Source organism: Notothenia rossii (genome assembly GCF_949606895.1).
Source record: "Notothenia rossii genome assembly, chromosome: 6".
Lineage (NCBI taxonomy): Eukaryota > Metazoa > Chordata > Actinopteri > Perciformes > Nototheniidae > Notothenia > Notothenia rossii.
In genome coordinates, this window is record NC_136909.1 from 3,326,926 (window position 1) to 3,348,300 (window position 21,375).

Here is a 21,375-nt window from a genome sequence, read left to right on the forward strand (position 1 = left end):
TATATATGTTATACTATATTTGCACTGCTTACCGTTTTTATACTTTATATATCTTAGCATATTCATACACACTGTTCATACTGCTCACAGGCTGCTGTGTGTATCTAGTGTATTCATACCCCTCACTGTTTATTCATCATTCAATTCATTCTATATTTTATTCTGTAGATTGTGTACATTACTTTTCACTTTACTGCTTGTTGCACTCCTAGTTGGAAGCTAAACTGCATTTCGTTGTCTCAGTACCTTTAATCTGTGCAATAACAATAAAGTTGAATCAAATCTTGAGCAGGAACAAATGTATTTACTTTGTACATATCTGACATTAACGATTAAACACGTGTGCATTCTTTATAAATTCAAACCGAGTCAAGCCGACTCCGGAGGTGGCGGTATGCACCTTAAAGCTGTTTGCAATCCAAAAAACCGAGAGAAGAAGAAGAAGAAGAAGAAGAAGAAGAAGAAGAAGAAGAAGAAGGCAAAGCAGCAGCAGCAGCAGCAGCAGAAGAAGAAGAAGAAGAAGCCGGCTCGGAGCTGTCCGACTTCAGGCGAGCTTTTTGAGACCTCCCCCGGCTGCGATCGGCTATTCTCGACTACTTTCGAGGCGAGCCGCAACGCGTCTCAAACAAGCCAAATGTGTACGAACAGAGGCGGGGGTGTGTGTGGAAACAAAAGAGCTGTCAGACGAACAGCTGTGCGGCGTCATCATCACAAACGGACGTCGCTTCACGTGACGCTCCAGAGGAAAGGACGTGTCATTGCTCTTAAAAATCATTTCCCTGCTTCTCGTGATTTCCTTGCATCTCTCCATGCTTCCCTGGTGGGAGGGACTAGTCACAGGGAAACGACGCAAGTGAGGGAAGCAAGGATTTCATTTAACCGACCTGAGACGGGGCCGAATAGAGGAGTCGAGGAGGGGTATTGGGATGAGGCTAGGGGGTGAACACTTTTCAAAATAAAACAGGAAACCAGAGACAGACAAAACACAACACAGACAGACCGTGACATATATAATAATTAAAAGTAATGTTACGTCCAACACAAATAATACATATATAAAAAGTACTCACCCAATTTTCAAATTGTAAAAGGGCGTAGCACGGGAAGAAGCATTTACATTAGGTTTGAATATACAAATTATTTTCCACTTTTGTTTACATTGCAAGAAAGGGCATCCATTATTCTCTCTACTAAATCCATCACATCGATAGTTCAACCGACAAAAGGTCCACAAATGGTTGGCTGGCTGATTTCCTTTTTAGTTTACTATGTGCTGCTTGGATTAGTTTTCATTAGTATTGTTTATTTCCAATAGCACACAAAAAGAATATTCAGAAACGACAACACAAATAATATCAGAATATGAACAGAGTAATGTCAGAAAGTGCAGACACACTGTAAAAGATGCAGCTCCAAAAACAAGTCAATATATAATAAAAACAAGGTGTTTTCTCTTTTAATAAGTGAACAGATCTGCCAATAGAAGAAGAACAAGATGGCTTGGTGAGATTTCTTGAAGTGAAGATGGGATAATTAGATAAATGAGATCTTGTGTTTAGCTGGGAAAACTTATTTTGAACTATATTTGACCAGAATCAGGGAATTTGTAACAAGAAAAGCCAGAAATGCTTAGATTCTGTTTCCTGATGTTATCTGGAGATGTTCCTCTAAAATAAGACGTTTTTAAGAGACTTTGACTCAAAAAGATGCCTTGTCTAAAAACAAGACTTCAGTTATTAAGTCTTATATCAAGTGTAACGACATATTCTGACTAGAAATTAGACAACTATACTTGGCAAGATTGTACATGTTAGCAGTGCAGACTTGAACTCAGGCTTTAGGAGAGAGACGTGATAACATTTACGATGAGATGCATCTGGATCTGATTCTGAATGACTTGTTTTGATGCAGATTGTCCCCCGGTCCTGTCTCTGACCCGGCACCGTGAGTCCTGAGCTGCAGCTCCTCCTGCTGGTGGCTGCAGGGAGCGCAGGTAAACACAGGGACTCAGTGCATTCACTCAATGCTGCACTTCACTGCAAAACTACACAAAAGTAGAACAAATAACCTGCAGACATCAACTAGTTGTTAACTAACATGCATATCAGCAGTATATTGGCTCTTTATTAGCCCTTAGATGCCCGAGTGACTGGACCCTACACTCTTCCATAAGTGGGTCACAAAGGACCCGTATTAGAATAATATGTGTTTTTATGCCCTTTTTGCCATTTTGGTTCAGAAAGATCACTTGTATAATATTTAGTATTATATTTAGGTTCACACTAGAAGTATTTTATATTTAATTTTTCACTATTTAACATTTTAGACATTTTTTTTACATATTGATGCAAAGATCTCCGCTATTCTGAGACCCTCACAGTATTCCAGTCCCTTTTCAAAACTCATCTCTTCTCCTCTGGTCTACTCATAGCCCCCCCATCAATCCATGCCGATTGACCCCCCACCCTAACCTTCCCTTATATTGTAAAGTGATGTTGAGTCCTTGAAAAGCCCTATACAAATATAATGTATTATCATTATTATTATTATTATTATTATTATTATTATTATTATTATTATTATTATTATACTGACAGGTTTCAGATCTTTCTGTATAAAATAATCTTCCTGAGAGGTGTCACTTGTGATGTCGTCTGTGTGTTCCACAGTGAATGTATTCCTGACAGCAACAGGTGATAAGAATAAAAGGTTCCCAGAGGATCCCATAGGAAATGCATGCGGGTCATTTTTGACCCCCTTATGGAGACTTGGGGTAGAAATACAAAAACTATAATTTCTTAAAATGTAAATTTGAATGGCATGATATCCAAAACATGTTTTTGAGGAATAGCTGGAATATGAAATGATAACAATTTTTAATTACAAAGTTCTTCAAGAAAACCACCTCACCGGGTCCAAAAAGACCCACTTATGCATCCAAGGGTTAGTCGTTATAAAACACTTATTAATGCCTTATTCTACATGACCATATTCTACACGTAATAAGCCATTAGTGGAGAGTTTCCCCTCAACTACCCTCTGATTAGTGCTTATTGATTGTAAGTCAGGAAGTTGTTGTACACGAGTCTTAATATGCTCAATATGGGCCTAATAAGGCAGCAGTACCACAAGAATAGTAATTCTCCCATAATAACACTTAATGGATATGATCTATTCTTATGGAACAAGACATGAAACTATAAGTGTTAATTCAGTCTAAATAACTCAAAATGAGGTGTTTCTATCTAAGAATATGTTTTGGGGTGTTGACAGTTCAGCTACCAATAGCAAGGTGATATTGACCTGTATGTTTCATATGTATTACATTGTTATTTATTAAAGTTAATATACCAGAAATCATGTTCAGGTTGGGAGTCACACTAACCCTAACCCTTTTTGTTGATTTATTTATAATTGGATTTCTTTATAATTTGTGTATGTGCTATGTTTGAATTCAAAGATGATTTTTCTGCACATTCTTTGCAATAAAGTGTTCATAAATTAGTGTAATGCAATAATAACTAATCTGATCAATACTTTTTTTTGCATCGCTGTGGAGAACACCTGTTTGACTCAGAGATGATTTCAATACTAACTCGCTATGTATGCCTAGTTCTGTTAAGATAGGATAATAATATACGTTATTGATCCCAAATTGAGAAATTGTTTTGTTATCAAATATTGTTAATAGTATTCATATTTTTTTTCTTCCCCCCAATTTCCGGCGCCCCCCATGGATGGATGCGCCCTCAGCATTCGCCTATACTGCCTACGCCAAGGGCCGGCCCTGTTTGACTCAGAGATGATTTCAATACCAACCTGTTAGAACTAAAGCCTTGAGGTTTAGCTCTAACACAGAAACAAAGCAAGCACATCATGTTCCAACCAGGAGAAACACTTTTGAAATCAGCTCACTCTCAGACTTTCATGGATTTTAAAGAAGTTTTATTATTTGTTTGGTACATAGCAAATGACAGCATTTATTACAGTGATGTTGAACATCTCATGATTTCTGGAGGATTCTGCTGTGTTCAGAATTCAAGACGATTTGCTTCATCGTAATCTCATGGAAACCAAATTGGTCAAAACTCTTCATGATAAAATCAAGTAGAATTTGTGATGCAAGATTTAAGCAAAATCATGAAAAATCTTCAAATACAACATTTGTTAAAAAAAGCCACATCTAAAAACCTTAATAGGCCAAAGCTAAATTCTTCAGAAATGCAAAAAACGACAAAATGACTCAAAATTCTTATGAAGCAAAAACATTTCTCGGTTCCAAAATCACAACACTTGTTTACGGACAATGATAACATTTTAAGTACGAAATAATTAGTCTCCTGAATTTGGGAAAATCCTAAATCACACAAATATTCTGAGTTCTTTGAAAAAAGTGAAATTTTAAAGAAATGTAAATGTTTCATAAAAGTCCAAAAAGTAATGATTACATATTATTGATCATTTTGTGAAATAAGTTCAATCCTCAATAATACAAAAACAAGCACATCTTGATCACATAACAAAGCACATGACCTTTCAAAAAGGAAACTTCTACAAAATGATGTACATTTTGAATTACAACATGTTAGTATTTAATATCTTATGGATTTGGGAATGCTCTCCAATAGGTGGAGTTCTTAAAAACAGCTCAATTACTACAAAATACAGAAAATAACATAAAACATGATATAACGTAAGAAAAATCCTGAATGATTGAAAATGATTCCAAGCTGAGCTCAGTACATGTGAAATAAGAACATTAAAGAAAAGTTAAAATCTTATACATTTTGGCAAATTACAAATTTAAACAGATTTCTCTGAAAAAGCTTCTTTTTTTTTTACAAACAATCTCTTCAGACCAAAATCAAGCTGAATTCTTCTGAAATAAAAAAACATCAGCGTTGTTGTGAAATAAGAAATGTTTGGACTATTTACTTTTGTTCAATTCCTATCTGGATATTGATCAGCTAAATCTGCTCCTGCTGCTGAAATGACCCATGTGACCCACGAGGGGATCAAATATCCTGTCTCGCTGATCAGATGAATTGTTGTGAAAAACGTAACATTTTAAAAAGTGTACTTTGTCTCATTTGTTGATTGAATATTAAAAAACCTTGTTGTGATCGAGGTCTACAAATGCAACACTAGGTGGCGCTGTAACGCGTTCCTCCTGTTATCTCAGGGATCACTACATTAGACTCAAACACTGGGTTTTGTAACACTGTTTCTAGAGGATATGTGAACATTAATATATGGCATTAATTGGCCGACTTAGTTCCTGAGCGGCCTGGGTTGGTGTGTCTGGTTTCAAACTGAACCGACTGCATTGACTTTTCTAAATCAAACTAACTTGTGATGTTTTTTAAAGATCTTCATCTTCAGTGGGAACCAATGGGCTTGGAGCTGACAGGAAGTCAGGAAACATGAGGCACTCACACATTGCTGGTGACTTTCAGAGTGAAAGCTATATTTTCTAACGTTGGTTAAAAGCTATAAGAGCTGATGAACCCATGTGTGTGAGAGGAGCTCCTTGGAGCTGCTACTCTGCTCCCTGAGCTCCTTCCTCTTCAGCAGGAACACCCAGGTCATCCAGCTCAATGTCCTCCTGTCGGCTCGGCCTCCGCCCCCTGGTGGCCTGGAGAGACATGACAGCACACAGTGAGACTTCCTGCATCACTCCTGTTCAATAACACACACTGTTTCATTCAGTCAGAGGAACAACAACATGTTTCAGTCCCTCATCATTCAGTCAGTGGAACAACAACATGTTTCAGTCCCTCATCATTCAGTCAGTGGAACAACAACATGTTTCAGTCCCTCATCATTCAGTCAGTGGAACAACAACATGTTTCAGTCCCTCATCATTCAGTCAGTGGAACAACAACATGTTTCAGTACCTCATCATTCAGTCAGTGGAACAACAACATGTTTCAGTCCCTCATCATTCAGTCAGTGGAACAACAACAACATGTTTCAGTCCCTCATCATTCAGTCAGTGGAACAACAACATGTTTCAGTCCCTCATCATTCAGTCAGTGGAACAACAACATGTTTCAGTACCTCATCATTCAGTCAGTGGAACAACAACAACATGTTTCAGTCCCTCATCATTCAGTCAGTGGAACAACAACATGTTTCAGTCCCTCATCATTCAGTCAGTGGAACAACAACATGTTTCAGTCCCTCATCATTCAGTCAGTGGAACAACAACATGTTTCAGTCCCTCATCATTCAGTCAGTGGAACAACAACATGTTTCAGTCCCTCATCATTCAGTCAGTGGAACAACAACATGTTTCAGTACCTCATCATTCAGTCAGTGGAACAACAACATGTTTCAGTCCCTCATCATTCAGTCAGTGGAACAACAACATGTTTCAGTACCTCATCATTCAGTCAGTGGAACAACAACAACATGTTTCAGTACCTCATCATTCAGTCAGTGGAACAACAACATGTTTCAGTCCCTCATCATTCAGTCAGTAGAACAACAACATGTTTCAGTACCTCATCATTCAGTCAGTGGAACAACAACATGTTTCAGTACCTCATCATTCAGTCAGTGGAACAACAACATGTTTCAGTCCCTCATCATTCAGTCAGTGGAACAACAACATGTTTCAGTCCCTCATCATTCAGTCAGTGGAACAACAACATGTTTCAGTCCCTCATCATTCAGTCAGTGGAACAACAACAACATGTTTCAGTACCTCATCATTCAGTCAGTGGAACAACAACATGTTTCAGTCCCTCATCATTCAGTCAGTGGAACAACAACATGTTTCAGTACCTCATCATTCAGTCAGTGGAACAACAACATGTTTCAGTACCTCATCAATCAGTCAGTGGAACAACAACATGTTTCAGTCCCTCATCATTCAGTCAGTGGAACAACAACATGTTTCAGTCCCTCATCAATCAGTCAGTGGAACAACAACATGTTTCAGTACCTCATCATTCAGTCAGTGGAACAACAACATGTTTCAGTCCCTCATCATTCAGTCAGTGGAACAACAACATGTTTCAGTACCTCATCATTCAGTCAGTGGAACAACAACATGTTTCAGTACCTCATCATTCAGTCAGTGGAACAACAACATGTTTCAGTACCTCATCATTCAGTCAGTGGAACAACAACATGTTTCAGTACCTCATCATTCAGTCAGTGGAACAACAACATGTTTCAGTCCCTCATCATTCAGTCAGTGGAACAACAACATGTTTCAGTGCCTCATCATTCAGTCAGTGGAACAACAACATGTTTCAGTCCCTCATCATTCAGTCAGTGGAACAACAACATGTTTCAGTCCCTCATCATTCAGTCAGTGGAACAACAACATGTTTCAGTCCCTCATCATTCAGTCAGTGGAACAACAACATGTTTCAGTGCCTCATCATTCAGTCAGTGGAACAACAACATGTTTCAGTGCCTCATCATTCAGTCAGTGGAACAACAACATGTTTCAGTGCCTCATCATTCAGTCAGTGGAACAACAACATGTTTCAGTACCTCATCATTCAGTCAGTGGAACAACAACATGTTTCAGTGCCTCATCATTCAGTCAGTGGAACAACAACATGTTTCAGTACCTCATCATTCAGTCAGTGGAACAACAACATGTTTCAGTACCTCATCATTCAGTCAGTGGAACAACAACATGTTTCAGTACCTCATCATTCAGTCAGTGGAACAACAACATGTTTCAGTCCCTCATCATTCAGTCAGTGGAACAACAACATGTTTCAGTGCCTCATCATTCAGTCAGTGGAACAACAACATGTTTCAGTACCTCATCATTCAGTCAGTGGAACAACAACATGTTTCAGTACCTCATCATTCAGTCAGTGGAACAACAACATGTTTCAGTACCTCATCATTCAGTCAGTGGAACAACAACATGTTTCAGTACCTCATCATTCAGTCAGTGGAACAACAACATGTTTCAGTCCCTCATCATTCAGTCAGTGGAACAACAACATGTTTCAGTACCTCATCATTCAGTCAGTGGAACAACAACAACATGTTTCAGTCCCTCATCATTCAGTCAGTGGAACAACAACATGTTTCAGTCCCTCATCATTCAGTCAGTGGAACAACAACATGTTTCAGTCCCTCATCATTCAGTCAGTGGAACAACAACATGTTTCAGTACCTCATCATTCAGTCAGTGGAACAACAACATGTTTCAGTCCCTCATCATTCAGTCAGTGGAACAACAACATGTTTCAGTCCCTCATCATTCAGTCAGTGGAACAACAACATGTTTCAGTCCCTCATCATTCAGTCAGTGGAACAACAACATGTTTCAGTACCTCATCATTCAGTCAGTGGAACAACAACATGTTTCCGTACCTCATCATTCAGTCAGTGGAACAACAACATGTTTCAGTCCCTCATCATTCAGTCAGTGGAACAACAACATGTTTCAGTCCCTCATCATTCAGTCAGTGGAACAACAACATGTTTCAGTACCTCATCATTCAGTCAGTGGAACAACAACAACATGTTTCAGTCCCTCATCATTCAGTCAGTGGAACAACAACAACATGTTTCAGTCCCTCATCATTCAGTCAGTGGAACAACAACATGTTTCAGTACCTCATCATTCAGTCAGTGGAACAACAACATGTTTCAGTCCCTCATCATTCAGTCAGTGGAACAACAACATGTTTCAGTCCCTCATCATTCAGTCAGTGGAACAACAACATGTTTCAGTACCTCATCATTCAGTCAGTGGAACAACAACATGTTTCAGTCCCTCATCATTCAGTCAGTGGAACAACAACATGTTTCAGTACCTCATCATTCAGTCAGTGGAACAACAACATGTTTCAGTCCCTCATTCAGTCAGTGGAACAACAACAACATGTTTCAGTCCCTCATCTTTCAGTCAGTGGAACAACAACATGTTTCAGTCCCTCATCATTCAGTCAGTGGAACAACAACATGTTTCAGTACCTCATCATTCATTCAGTGGAACAACAACATGTTTCAGTCCCTCATCATTCAGTCAGTGGAACAACAACATGTTTCAGTCCCTCATCATTCAGTCAGTGGAACAACAACATGTTTCAGTCCCTCATCATTCAGTCAGTGGAACAACAACATGTTTCAGTCCCTCATCATTCAGTCAGTGGAACAACAACATGTTTCAGTCCCTCATCATTCAGTCAGTGGAACAACAACATGTTTCAGTACCTCATCATTCAGTCAGTGGAACAACAACATGTTTCAGTACCTCATCATTCAGTCAGTGGAACAACAACATGTTTCAGTCCCTCATCATTCAGTCAGTGGAACAACAACATGTTTCAGTCCCTCATCATTCAGTCAGTGGAACAACAACAACATGTTTCAGTCCCTCATCATTCAGTCAGTGGAACAACAACATGTTTCAGTCCCTCATCATTCAGTCAGTGGAACAACAACATGTTTCAGTCCCTCATCATTCAGTCAGTGGAACAACAACATGTTTCAGTACCTTGCAGTAGAAGTAAAGGCCGATGGTCACCAGCAGCACCAGCAGCTGAGTCAGCGGCAGGACGACGGCTCGGATGATAAAAGGTTCTGGACCTGATGGAACACCATCACATCAAGAGTCAGCAAACACACAGAGACCTGAACCCACTTCAGCATGGAGACTCCTCTCTACAGTTATATTACAATAAACTACATCTTCTTAAGATCTCCATTCAACCCCAACCCTTTCTCCTGTTCATACCAGACAGTAGGACTGAAGGGAGAAGCTGCTAGCTGTATCTGTTGAACACTCAGTACTCATGGCAATACTCCAATGTAAACTACAGCTGACTGGAGAATGTGTGTTCTGGATTCATGTCTTCACGGTTCATTGCACTTATTGTACATTGCTCTGGAAAGCTACATGTGATGTAAGGGTGTGACTGCTTCAGTAAAACACTCAGTCCTCACCAGCGTTCTCCTGGGGAGCATCACGCTCTGTCCTACAGTAAACTCTAACAGCTCACCTGTGACGGTGACGGAGAGCAGACGGCTCTCAGAGGAGGAGTCCTGAGAAACGTGATAAACACAGCTGTAGTTTCCCTGGTGGGCGGGCTCTGCAGCCAGGAACAGGAAGTGGGCAGAGTGATTGACAGCTGGCTGGGTGGAGTTGTGAGTGGAGGAGCTGAGCAGGAAGGAGCCTCCTGGGTACTGAGGCTGGATGGAGCAACTGATGGTGAAGGTGGAGCCTCTGAACACGTGGAACCCCTGCTGCTGGGCCCCGGAGACCCCGTACATGGAGGAGGACACAGAGATGTTGGGCTGAAACAGCTTATCTGGAGAGAGAGAGAGAGAGAGAGAGAGAGAGAGAGAGAGAGATGCAGTGAAACACTGACGGTTTCAAAGCTCCTCCATGTTTCTCATCAGAGAGTGAAATCTAAAATCTCACTCTTGCTCTCACCAAGAGAAACACATCTTAGTGAGTTGCTGAGCTGCTGTACTGTTTACTTTGTTGCTCCTGCTTTTGGAGATCCACATGTTTGCCTGCCCCAGCAGCAACAATACAAACAGTCTCTGAGAAAACCTCCTCAGTCTGAAGACACCGCTTTGAAACATTACAACCAGCTCTCAGTCTGTGACCGTCCAGGTAGCAGAGAGAGATAGTCTCTTTGTGAGAGAGAGAGAGAGAGAGAGAGAGAGAGAGAGAGAGAGAGAGAGAGAGAGAGAGAGAGAGAGAGAGAGAGAGAGCTAACTAAAAGGGAGCAACATGTGCAGCACCAACTTGAAATCATTGAAGAGTCCATTGATTCAAATCATTTCTGGAAGAGATGGCACTCTTTCAACAAACCACACAAGGAAGAACTGGCTATTCAAAATGGGGACATTTGGAAAACACACTTTGAAAACCTGTATAGTACCGTTACACTGAATTCAGCCCAAAATGATCTCAACAAACTACACATTCTAGAATCAGTCGTTAAAGACAACCAGAACCCTTTAGACTATAACATTACTGAGGAAGAGCTCCTGGCTAAACTCCAGGCCCTACAACCAAGGAAGGCCAGCGGTCCTGCTAAACTCCAGGCCCTACAACCAAGGAAGGCCAGCGGTCCTGCTAAACTCCAGGCCCTACAACCAAGGAAGGCCAGCGGTCCTGCTAAACTCCAGGCCCTACAACCAAGGAAGGCCAGCGGTCCTGCTAAACTCCAGGCCCTACAACCAAGGAAGGCCAGCGGTCCTGCTAAACTCCAGGCCCGACAACCAAGGAAGGCCAGCGGTCCTGCTAAACTCCAGGCCCTACAACCAAGGAAGGCCAGCGGTCCTGCTAAACTCCAGGCCCGACAACCAAGGAAGGCCAGCGGTCCTGCTAAACTCCAGGCCCGACAACCAAGGAAGGCCAGCGGTCCTGCTAAACTCCAGGCCCTACAACCAAGGAAGGCCAGCGGTCCTGCTAAACTCCAGGCCATACAACCAATGAAGGCCAGCTGTCCTGCTAAACTCCAGGCCCGACAACCAAGGAAGGCCAGCGGTCCTGCTAAACTCCAGGCCCTACAACCAAGGAAGGCCAGCGGTCCTGCTAAACTCCAGGCCCTACAACCAAGGAAGGCCAGCGGTCCTGCTAAACTCCAGGCCCTACAACCAAGGAAGGCCAGCGGTCCTGCTAAACTCCAGGCCCTACAACCAAGGAAGGCCAGCGGTCCTGCTAAACTCCAGGCCCTACAACCAAGGAAGGCCAGCGGTCCTGCTAAACTCCAGGCCCTACAACCAATGAAGGCCAGCGGTCCTGCTAAACTCCAGGCCTTTCAACCAAGGAAGGCCAGCGGTCCTGCTAAACTCCAGGCCCTACAACCAAGGAAGGCCAGCGGTCCTGCTAAACTCCAGGCCCTACAACCAATGAAGGCCAGCGGTCCTGCTAAACTCTAGGCCCTACAACCAAGGAAGGCCAGCGGTCCTGCTAAACTCTAGGCCCTACAACCAAGGAAGGCCAGCGGTCCTGCTAAACTCCAGGCCCTAAAATCAAGGAAGGCCAGCGGTCCTGCTAAACTCCAGGCCCTACAACCAAGGAAGGCCAGCGGTCCTGCTAAACTCCAGGCCCTACAACCAAGGAAGGCCAGCGGTCCTGCTAAACTTCAGGCCCTACAACCATGGAAGGCCAGCGGTCCTGCTAAACTCCAGGCCCTAAAACCAAGGAAGGCCAGCGGTCCTGCTAAACTCCAGGCCCTACAACCAAGGAAGGCCAGCGGTCCTGCTAAACTCCAGGCCCCTAAAACCAAGGAAGGCCAGCGGTCCTGATGGCATTTTAAATGAAATGCTGAAATTTAGCAGTCATAAGTTCAACACTGCCATGTTGAAACTATTCAATCTCGTTCTGAGCATTGGACATTTCCCTGACATCTGGAACAAAGGAATCATCACACCAATATTTAAAAATGGAAATAAATTTGACCCAAACAATTACCGAGGCATATGTGTCAGCAGCAACCTGGGGAAATTATTCTGCAGCATCCTAAACAGCCGACTGCAAGACTTCCTCAGTGAACATAATGTCCTGAGCAAGAGTCAGATTGGATTTACACCATCGGACTACAGACCATATATATACCCTCCACACCCTCATTCATAAACATGTTCACCAAAATAAGAAGATTTTCTCTTGTTTTGTAGATTTCAAAAAAGCATTCGACTCAATTTGGCATAACGGTCTGTTCCTAAAGTTGATTGAAAACGGTGTAGGGGGGAAAACATATGATATCATTAAAACAATGTATACCAATAATAAATGTCTCACCGGCCTGCTCTCGTCTATCCCACATGCTCCACTGAGATCCAGCATCTAGTTTCAGGGGGCCTGTGGAACTGCCAGTCAGCTGTTCCTAAGGCTGACTTCATCTCTGGCTACGCTTCCCTGCAGTCTCTGGATTTCCTTGCTCTCACGGAGACCTGGATCACTCCATCCAACACATCCACCCCAGCAGCTCTCTCCACAGCATATTCCTTCTCCCATACACCCAGACCCTCTGGCAGAGGAGGTGGCACTGGTCTCCTGCTCTCTCCCAAATGGAGCTTTTCCCTCTTCAAGCTACCTAATTTCACTCCTTCCACCTTTGAATTCCATGCCGTCACAGTAACCCATCCTATACAATTAACCATTGTTGTTCTCTACCGTCCACCAGGCGCCTTGGGGGACTTCTTGGAGGAATTAGATAATCTCCTCTCACACATCCCTGAAGCTGGCCCTCCCGCTGTACTTCTCGGAGATTTCAACCTCCAGACAGGGAAGATATCTGAACTAACATCTCTGTTAACCACCTTTGCTTTCTCACTGTCTCCATCCCCACCAACTCATAAAGCTGGCAATGTCCTTGATCTCATATTCTCAAGGAACTGCACTACTTCTAACCTCTCTGTAAACCCGCTCCACACATCCGATCACTTCTTCATTTCATTCTCTCTACCCCTTTCCAAACATAACAACCTCATCTCTTCTAACTCTGCTCCTGTCCGCCGTAACCTCCGTTCCCTCTCCCCCTCTACCTTTGCCTCATCGGTGCTCTCAGCCCTCCCTTCCTCTGACTCGTTCCAACTCCTGCCTCCAAACACTGCTGCAAAAACTCTCCTCTCGACTCTCTCATCCTCTCTGGACTTTCTCTGTCCTCTCACATCGCGGCCGGCTCGTCAGTCCCCTCCTGCTCCCTGGCTAAATGATGCACTGCGTGCTAAAAGAACCATCCTTCGGGCAGCAGAGCGGAAATGGTGGAAATCCAAACACCATGACGACCTCCTAACCTATCAGGCTCTCCTCTCCTCTTTCTCTGCTTCCATCTCTCAGGCAAAAAGCACTTTCTTTCAAGATAAGATCCAATCTTCCTATTCCAATCCCAAAAAACTATTTTCTATCTTCTCCACCCTCTTGGACCCCCCCAAAGCACCTCCCCCCTCCTCCCTTCTGTCAAGCGACTTTGTTAACCATTTTGAAAAAAAGGTTGATGATATTCGCTCTTCTTTTTCTGACTCACCTTTACTCACCGCTGGGTCACCAGACCCTCCCTTCACCCACACACTGACCTCCTTCTCCCCTCTCTCTCCAAGTGAGGTTCTTACCCTCGTTACCTCTGCCCGTCCTACCACCTGTTCTCTGGACCCTATCCCCTCAAACCTCCTTCAGACTATCGCTCCTGATATTCTACCATTTCTCACCCATTTCATCAACACTTCTCTAACTTCTGGTCACTTTCCAAACAGTCTCAAGGAGGCAAGAGTAAACCCTCTCCTAAAGAAACCCACTCTCAACCCGTCTGATGTTATTAACTACAGGCCCGTCTCTCTCCTCCCGTTCCTGTCTAAAACACTTGAACGCGCTGTCTTTAAACAACTCTCCTCTTATCTCCATCAGAACAACCTTCTGGATCCGCACCAGTCTGGTTTCAAGGCAGGTCACTCAACAGAAACTGCTCTCCTTGCTGTCTCTGACAAACTGCACACTGCTAAAGCAGCCTCCCTCTCCTCTGTCATCATCCTTCTGGACCTGTCTGCTGCATTCGACACGGTGAACCATCGGATCCTCCTTCACACTCTCCAAGAACTTGGAGTTTCAGGCACTGCACTTTCCCTCCTCACCTCATACCTCAACGACCGCACCTACAGGGTTACTTGGAGAGGGTCCGAGTCCGACCCTTGTCAATTAACTACAGGGGTCCCTCAGGGCTCGGTTCTTGGTCCCCTCCTCTTCTCCCTGTACACAAACTCGCTCGGGTCTGTCATTAGCCCGCATGGTTTTTCATACCACTGCTACGCTGACGACACCCAACTAATTCTGTCCTTTCCCCGCTCAGAGACCCAGGTCGTCGCACGCATCTCTGCTTGCCTAGCAGACATCTCTCGGTGGATGTCTGCTCATCACCTCAAGCTCAACCTTGACAAGACTGAACTGCTCTTCCTTCCGGGAAAAGATTGTCCCACTCTTGACCTAACAATCAACATCGGCACCTCTGTTGTTTCCCCGACTCAGACTGCAAGGAATCTGGGTGTGGTCCTAGATAACAAACTGTCCTTCACTGCAAACATCGCTGCTACAACCCGCTGCTGCAGATACACGCTTTACAACATCAGGAGGATACGTCCCCAGCTGACCCAGACATCAGCGCAGATTCTGGTCCAGGCTCTCGTCATCTCACGCCTAGACTACTGCAACTCCCTCCTGGCTGGTCTACCTGCATGTGCCATCCGACCTCTGCAGCTCATCCAGAATGCAGCGGCTCGTCTGGTCTTCAACCTTCCCAAATTCTCCCATACCACACCGCTCCTCCGCTCCCTTCACTGGCTTCCAGTAACTGCTAGAATCCACTTCAAGACACTGGTACTTGCGTACCATGCTGCGAATGGATCTGGCCCTTCCTACATCCAGGACATGGTTAAACCGTACACCCCAGCACGTGCACTCCGCTCTGCATCAGCCAAACAGCTCGCTGCACCCGCACTCCGAGGGGGACCCAAGTTCCCGTCAGCAAAAACACGTGGGTTTGCTATCCTGGCTCCAAAATGGTGGAATGAGCTCCCCATTGAAATCAGGACAGCAGATAGCTTACACATCTTCCGACGCAAACTGAAAACTCATCTCTTTAGACTCCACTTCGAGCGATAAAATTACTAACAAAGCACTTATATACTAATAAAGGGCTGGCTTTCTAAATGCCAGTTGAGTAGCACTTGAAATGTTTGGCTCTATGAAACCTGATGTACTTATATGATTCTGTTTTCTTAAAGGTTGTATCTTCCTGGTCGAATGCACTTATTGTAAGTCGCTTTGGATAAAAGCGTCAGCTAAATGCAATGTAATGTAATGTAAAAATGTGTGGTGAAAATGGTCAATATGGAAACCGATTTCTTCCCCCAAAGTAGAGGGGTGAAACAGGGCTGCAGTCTCAGCCCCACCCTATTTAACATTTATATTGATCAATTTGCAAAATCATTAGAACAATCCGATATCCCTGGACTCACCCTCTCTGACACACAAATTAAATGCCTCCAGTTTGCAGATGATCTAATATTGCTAGCTCCATCTAAGGAGGCATTACAACAGCAAATGGATCATCTGCAAAGCTTCTGTCAGACCTGGACCCTTACAGTTCATCTGGAGACCTTCTGTCCGACCTGGGCCCTGACAGTTCATCTGGAGACCTTCTGTCAGACCTGGGCCCTGACAGTTCATCTGGAGACCTTCTGTCAGACCTGGACCTTACAGTTCATCTGGAGACCTTCTGTCCGACCTGGGCCCTGACAGTTCATCTGGAGACCTTCTGTCAGACCTGGGCCCTGACAGTTCATCTGGAGACCTTCTGTCAGACCTGGGCCCTGAGAGTTAATCTGGAGACCTTCTGTCAGACCTGGACCCTGACAGTTCATCTGGAACCCTTCTGTCAGACCTGGGCCCTGACAGTTCATCTGGAACCCTTCTGTCAGACCTGGGCCCTGACAGTTCATCTGGAACCCTTCTGTCAGACCTGGGCCCTGACAGTTCATCTGGAGACCTTCTGTCAGACCTGGGCCCTGACAGTTCATCTGGAGACCTTCTGTCAGACCTGGGCCCTGACAGTTCATCTGGAGACCTTCTGTCAGACCTGGGCCCTGACAGTTCATCTGGAGACCTTCTGTCAGACCTGGGCCCTGACAGTTCATCTGGAACCCTTCTGTCAGACCTGGGCCCTGACAGTTCATCTGGAGACCTTCTGTCAGACCTGGGCCCTGAGAGTTCATCTGGAGACCTTCTGTCAGACCTGGGCCCTGACAGTTCATCTGGAGACCTTCTGTCAGACCTGGGCCCTGAGAGTTCATCTGGAGACCTTCTGTCAGACCTGGACCCTGACAGTTCATCTGGAACCCTTCTGTCAGACCTGGACCCTGACAGTTCATCTGGAACCCTTCTGTCAGACCTGGACCCTGACAGTTCATCTGGAGACCTTCTGTCAGACCTGGACCCTGACAGTTCATCTAGAACCCTTCTGTCAGACCTGGACCCTGACAGTTCATCTGGAGACCTTCTGTCAGACCTGGACCCTGACAGTTCATCTGGAGACCTTCTGTCAGACCTGGACCCTGACAGTTCATCTGGAGACCTTCTGTCAGACCTGGGCACTGACAGTTCATCTGGAGACCTTCTGTCAGACCTGGGCCCTTACAGTTCATCTGGAACCCTTCTGTCAGACCTGGGCCCTGACAGTTCATCTGGAGACCTTCTGTCAGACCTGGGCCCTTACAGTTCATCTGGAGACCTTCTGTCAGACCTGGGCCCTGACAGTTCATCTGGAGACCTTATGTCAGACCTGGACCCTGACAGTTCATCTGGAGACCTTCTGTCAGACCTGGGCCCTGACAGTTCATCTGGAGACCTTCTGTCAGACCTGGACCCTGACAGTTCATCTGGAACCCTTCTGTCAGACCTGGACCCTGACAGTTCATCTGGAGACCTTCTGTCAGACCTGGACCCTGACAGTTAATCTGGAACCCTTCTGTCAGACCTGGGCCCTGACAGTTCATCTGGAGACCTTCTGTCAGACCTGGACCCTGACAGTTCATCTGGAGACCTTCTGTCAGACCTGGGCCCTGACAGTTCATCTGGAGACCTTCTGTCAGACCTGGGCCCTGACAGTTCATCTGGAACCCTTCTGTCAGACCTGGGCCCTGACAGTTCATCTGGAGACCTTCTGTCAGACCTGGGCCCTGACAGTTCATCTGGAGACCTTCTGTCAGACCTGGACCCTGACAGTTCATCTGGAGACCTTCTGTCAGACCTGGGCCCTGACAGTTCATCTGGAGACCTTCTGTCAGACCTGGACCCTGACAGTTCATCTGGAACCCTTCTGTCAGACCTGGGCCCTGACAGTTCATCTGGAACCCTTCTGTCAGACCTGGGCCCTGACAGTTCATCTGGAACCCTTCTGTCAGACCTGGGCCCTGACAGTTCATCTGGAAAAGACCAGGATTATGGTCTTCCAGAAACGACCCAGGGGTCAGGGGAACCCACACCGGTTCTTACTGGGCTCCACTGACATAGAACACACACACAGCTACACATATTTGGGACTCAAAATTACTTCGACAGGAAGTTTCAATCTGGCCATTAATGATCTCAGAGACAAAGGAAGAAAGGCTTTCTATGCTATCAAAAAATCTTCAAATATAGATATACTTGTTAGAATCTGGCTCAAAATATTCAATTCAATAATAGAACCAATCATACTGTATGGTAGCGAAGTGTGGGGTCCTCTTGGGAATCAAGACTTTGATAAACGGGACAAACACCCAATTGAAACCTTACATGCAGAGATATGCAAGAGCATCCTGAGAGTCCACAGGAACACCCCCAACAATGGATGCCGAGCTGAGCTAGGCCAATTCCCCCTTTGAATTAGGATACAAAAAAGAGCAGTCAAATTCTACAACCACCTAAAAACCAGTGATCCCAACTCCTACCATTACAAAGCCCTCCATTGAGAGGAGTCCCCTCAACCAGCTGGTCCTGAGGCTCACCTCCTCTAACAGGACAAGGTCTCAGGACAGCCCCCACACAATCTGGCCCAACCAAATCATAGCTAAAGAAAAAGAAAATTACATCAACTATTGGACATGTACCACGAAAACCCAAAACAAACTTCAATGCTATTTGGCTCTAAACAGACAGTACACGGTGGCAAACTATCTGACCGCCGTGACTGATCCCAAAGTGAGGAAGACATTAACAATGTACAGACTCAGTGACCACAGCCTGGCCGTAGAGACTGGCCCACACAGGCAGACCTGGCTGCCCAGAGAAGAGAGGCTGTGTCAGCTCTGTCCTCAAAGACAGACAAGTGGAGACAGAGAGAGAGAGACAGGTGGAGACAGAGAGAGAGACAGACAGGTGGAGACAGAGAGAGAGACAGACAGGTGGAGACAGAGAGAGAGAGACAGGTGGAGACAGAGAGAGAGACAGACAGGTGGAGACAGAGAGAGAGAGAGACAGGTGGAGACAGAGAGAGAGACAGACAGGTGGAGAGAGAGACAGACAGACAGGTGGAGACAGAGAGAGAGAGACAGGTGGAGACAGAGAGAGAGAGAGAGACAGGTGGAGACAGAGAGAGAGAGAGACAGGTAGAGAGAGAGGGAGAGACAGACAGGTGGAGAGAGAGAGAGACAGACAGGTGGAGACAGAGAGAGAGAGACAGGTGGAGACAGAGAGAGAGACAGACAGGTGGAGAGAGAGAGAGAGACAGACAGTGGGAGACAGAGAGAGAGAGACAGGGGGAGACAGAGAGAGAGAGAGACAGGTGGAGACAGAGAGAGAGAGAGACAGGTAGAGAGAGAGGGAGAGACAGACAGGTGGAGAGAGAGAGAGACAGACAGGTGGAGACAGAGAGAGAGAGAGAGAGAGAGAGAGAGACAGGTGGAGACAGAGAGAGAGAGAGACAGGTAGAGAGAGAGGGAGAGACAGACAGGTGGAGAGAGAGAGAGACAGACAGGTGGAGACAGAGAGAGAGAGACAGGTGGAGACAGAGAGAGAGACAGACAGGTGGAGAGAGAGAGAGAGACAGACAGTGGGAGACAGAGAGAGAGAGACAGGGGGAGACAGAGAGAGAGAGAGACAGGTGGAGACAGAGAGAGAGAGAGACAGGTAGAGAGAGAGGGAGAGACAGACAGGTGGAGAGAGAGAGAGACAGACAGGTGGAGACAGAGAGAGAGACAGACAGGTGGAGAGAGAGAGAGAGACAGACAGGTGGAGACAGAGAGAGAGAGACAGGGGGAGACAGAGAGAGAGAGAGAGAGAGAGAGAGAGAGAGAGAGAGACAGGTGGAGACAGAGAGAGAGAGAGACAGGTAGAGAGAGAGAGAGAGAGAGAGAGAGAGAGAGAGAGAGAGAGAGAGAGAGAGGTGGAGACAGAGAGAGAGACACAGGTGGAGACAGAGAGAGAGACACAGGTGGAGAAAGAGAGAGAGACAGACAGGTGGAGACAGAGAGAGAGAGAGAGACAGGTGGAGACAGAGAGAGAGAGAGACAGGTAGAGAGAGAGAGAGAGAGAGAGAGAGAGAGAGAGAGAGAGAGAGAGAGAGAGAGAGAGAGAGAGACAGGTGGAGACAGAGAGAGAGACAGACAGGTGGAGACAGAGAGAGAGACAGACAGGTGGAGAGAGAGAGAGACAGACAGGTGGAGACAGAGAGAGAGAGACAGGTAGAGACAGAGACAGAGAGAGAGAGAGAGAGAGAGAGAGAGAGAGAGAGAGAGACAGGTGGAGACAGAGAGAGAGACAGTTGTTTTATTTGTTGTTGTTTTTTTGTTTTTTTTTATATATTTGTCTCACTATACAGGTTCATTTTGATTGTTTTGTATTTTTTAAAAGATGCGTTCTTTTCATATAAGCTGTTGGAATATTCAGGGACTCCACTCCTCAACCTTTGAGGTTAAGAGTGAGAATCCAGAGTTCTTAGAATCTATCAAAGATGTTGATATAATTATATGAACAGAAACATGGTGTAAAGATGATCTGCTCACTCACTGTCCTCCAGGTTATAATGAAGTCATGGTGCCCTCTATAAAATCAAAAAACATACGCAAGGGCAGAACATCGGGGGGGATCTTGGTGTGGTATAAAGGAGATCTTTGCCATCAGATCTCAGTAGTAAAACAAGGTAAATCACACATTTGGCTAAGGTTAGATCAAGCCCTGGGCATAACTGACAGGAATCTATACGTGTGTGCTCTTTATATACCCCCAGTAGATTCTCCTTATTTTGAAGAAGACATTTTTGAAACTCTCCATTCAGAAATAGCCTATTTTCAGGCCCAGGGAAATGTGCTTCTAACTGGAGATCTGAACGGACGAACAGGAATTGAACCTGATGTCATAGACCCACAGGGCAGCCACCATGTATTTGGTGAGCCCCCCCTGTTTACCACACCAACCGTCAGCCATCGGAACAGCCTTGACTCTGAAATCAATCAGAATGGCAAAGAGATAGTGCATCTCTGTCGGGCCTTAGGCCTGTACATAGTGAACGGGAGGTTCAGAGGGGACTCTTTAGGGAGATTCACATACTCCTCAGCTCTAGGGTCTAGTGTAGTAGACTATGCAATCACTGACATGGACCCCTCCACTATCAGTGCATTCACTGTCAGACAGCAATCCCCCTTTTCAGACCACAACCAAATCAATGTGTTCTTTAAAGTCTCAGGTCCAATGAGTGACACAACAAGGGGACCCAGTAAGCTGTATACATTAAATCCTACTTACAGATGGGCCCCAGACAGTGGAGACAAATTCACCATGGCCTTGAACTCACCTGATCTGATGAATGACATGTCACTATTTGACCAAAATCAATATGTTCCTACCAAAGATGGTGTAAACATGGCCATTGATTATATCAATATGATATTTCACAAGGC

General features: G+C 45.1%; 2 protein-coding genes and 1 long non-coding RNA gene across 4 annotated transcripts in view; 1 reads left to right on the forward strand and 2 right to left on the reverse strand.

Annotated features, from left to right (window-relative positions):
• Positions 1-21,375, reverse strand: part of LOC307042912 (scavenger receptor cysteine-rich type 1 protein M130-like) — a gene marked incomplete at its 5' end in the record, with an annotated part of 97,709 nt that overhangs the window by 48,221 nt on the left and 28,113 nt on the right. The window lies entirely within an intron of this gene.
• On the forward strand, positions 481-4,165 carry LOC307043110. The gene is made up of 3 exons (XR_013809283.1): positions 481-853; positions 1,912-1,993; positions 3,754-4,165. It is a non-coding gene; the product is annotated as an uncharacterized lncRNA (long non-coding RNA).
• Positions 3,924-11,103, reverse strand: LOC307043108 (uncharacterized protein). Of its 2 annotated transcripts, none has more exons than XM_079687355.1 (4): positions 10,468-11,103; positions 9,987-10,295; positions 9,482-9,573; positions 3,924-5,635 (listed from the first exon to the last, which is right to left on the reverse strand). In XM_079687355.1, exons 2-4 carry the CDS (start codon positions 10,255-10,257, stop codon positions 5,540-5,542), a joined length of 459 nt encoding a protein of 152 aa, XP_079543481.1. In that variant the 5' UTR covers positions 10,258-10,295; positions 10,468-11,103; the 3' UTR covers positions 3,924-5,539. The 2 variants fall into 2 exon arrangements, with proteins under 2 accessions (XP_079543481.1, XP_079543480.1); XM_079687354.1 differs by having other exon boundaries at positions 10,421-11,103.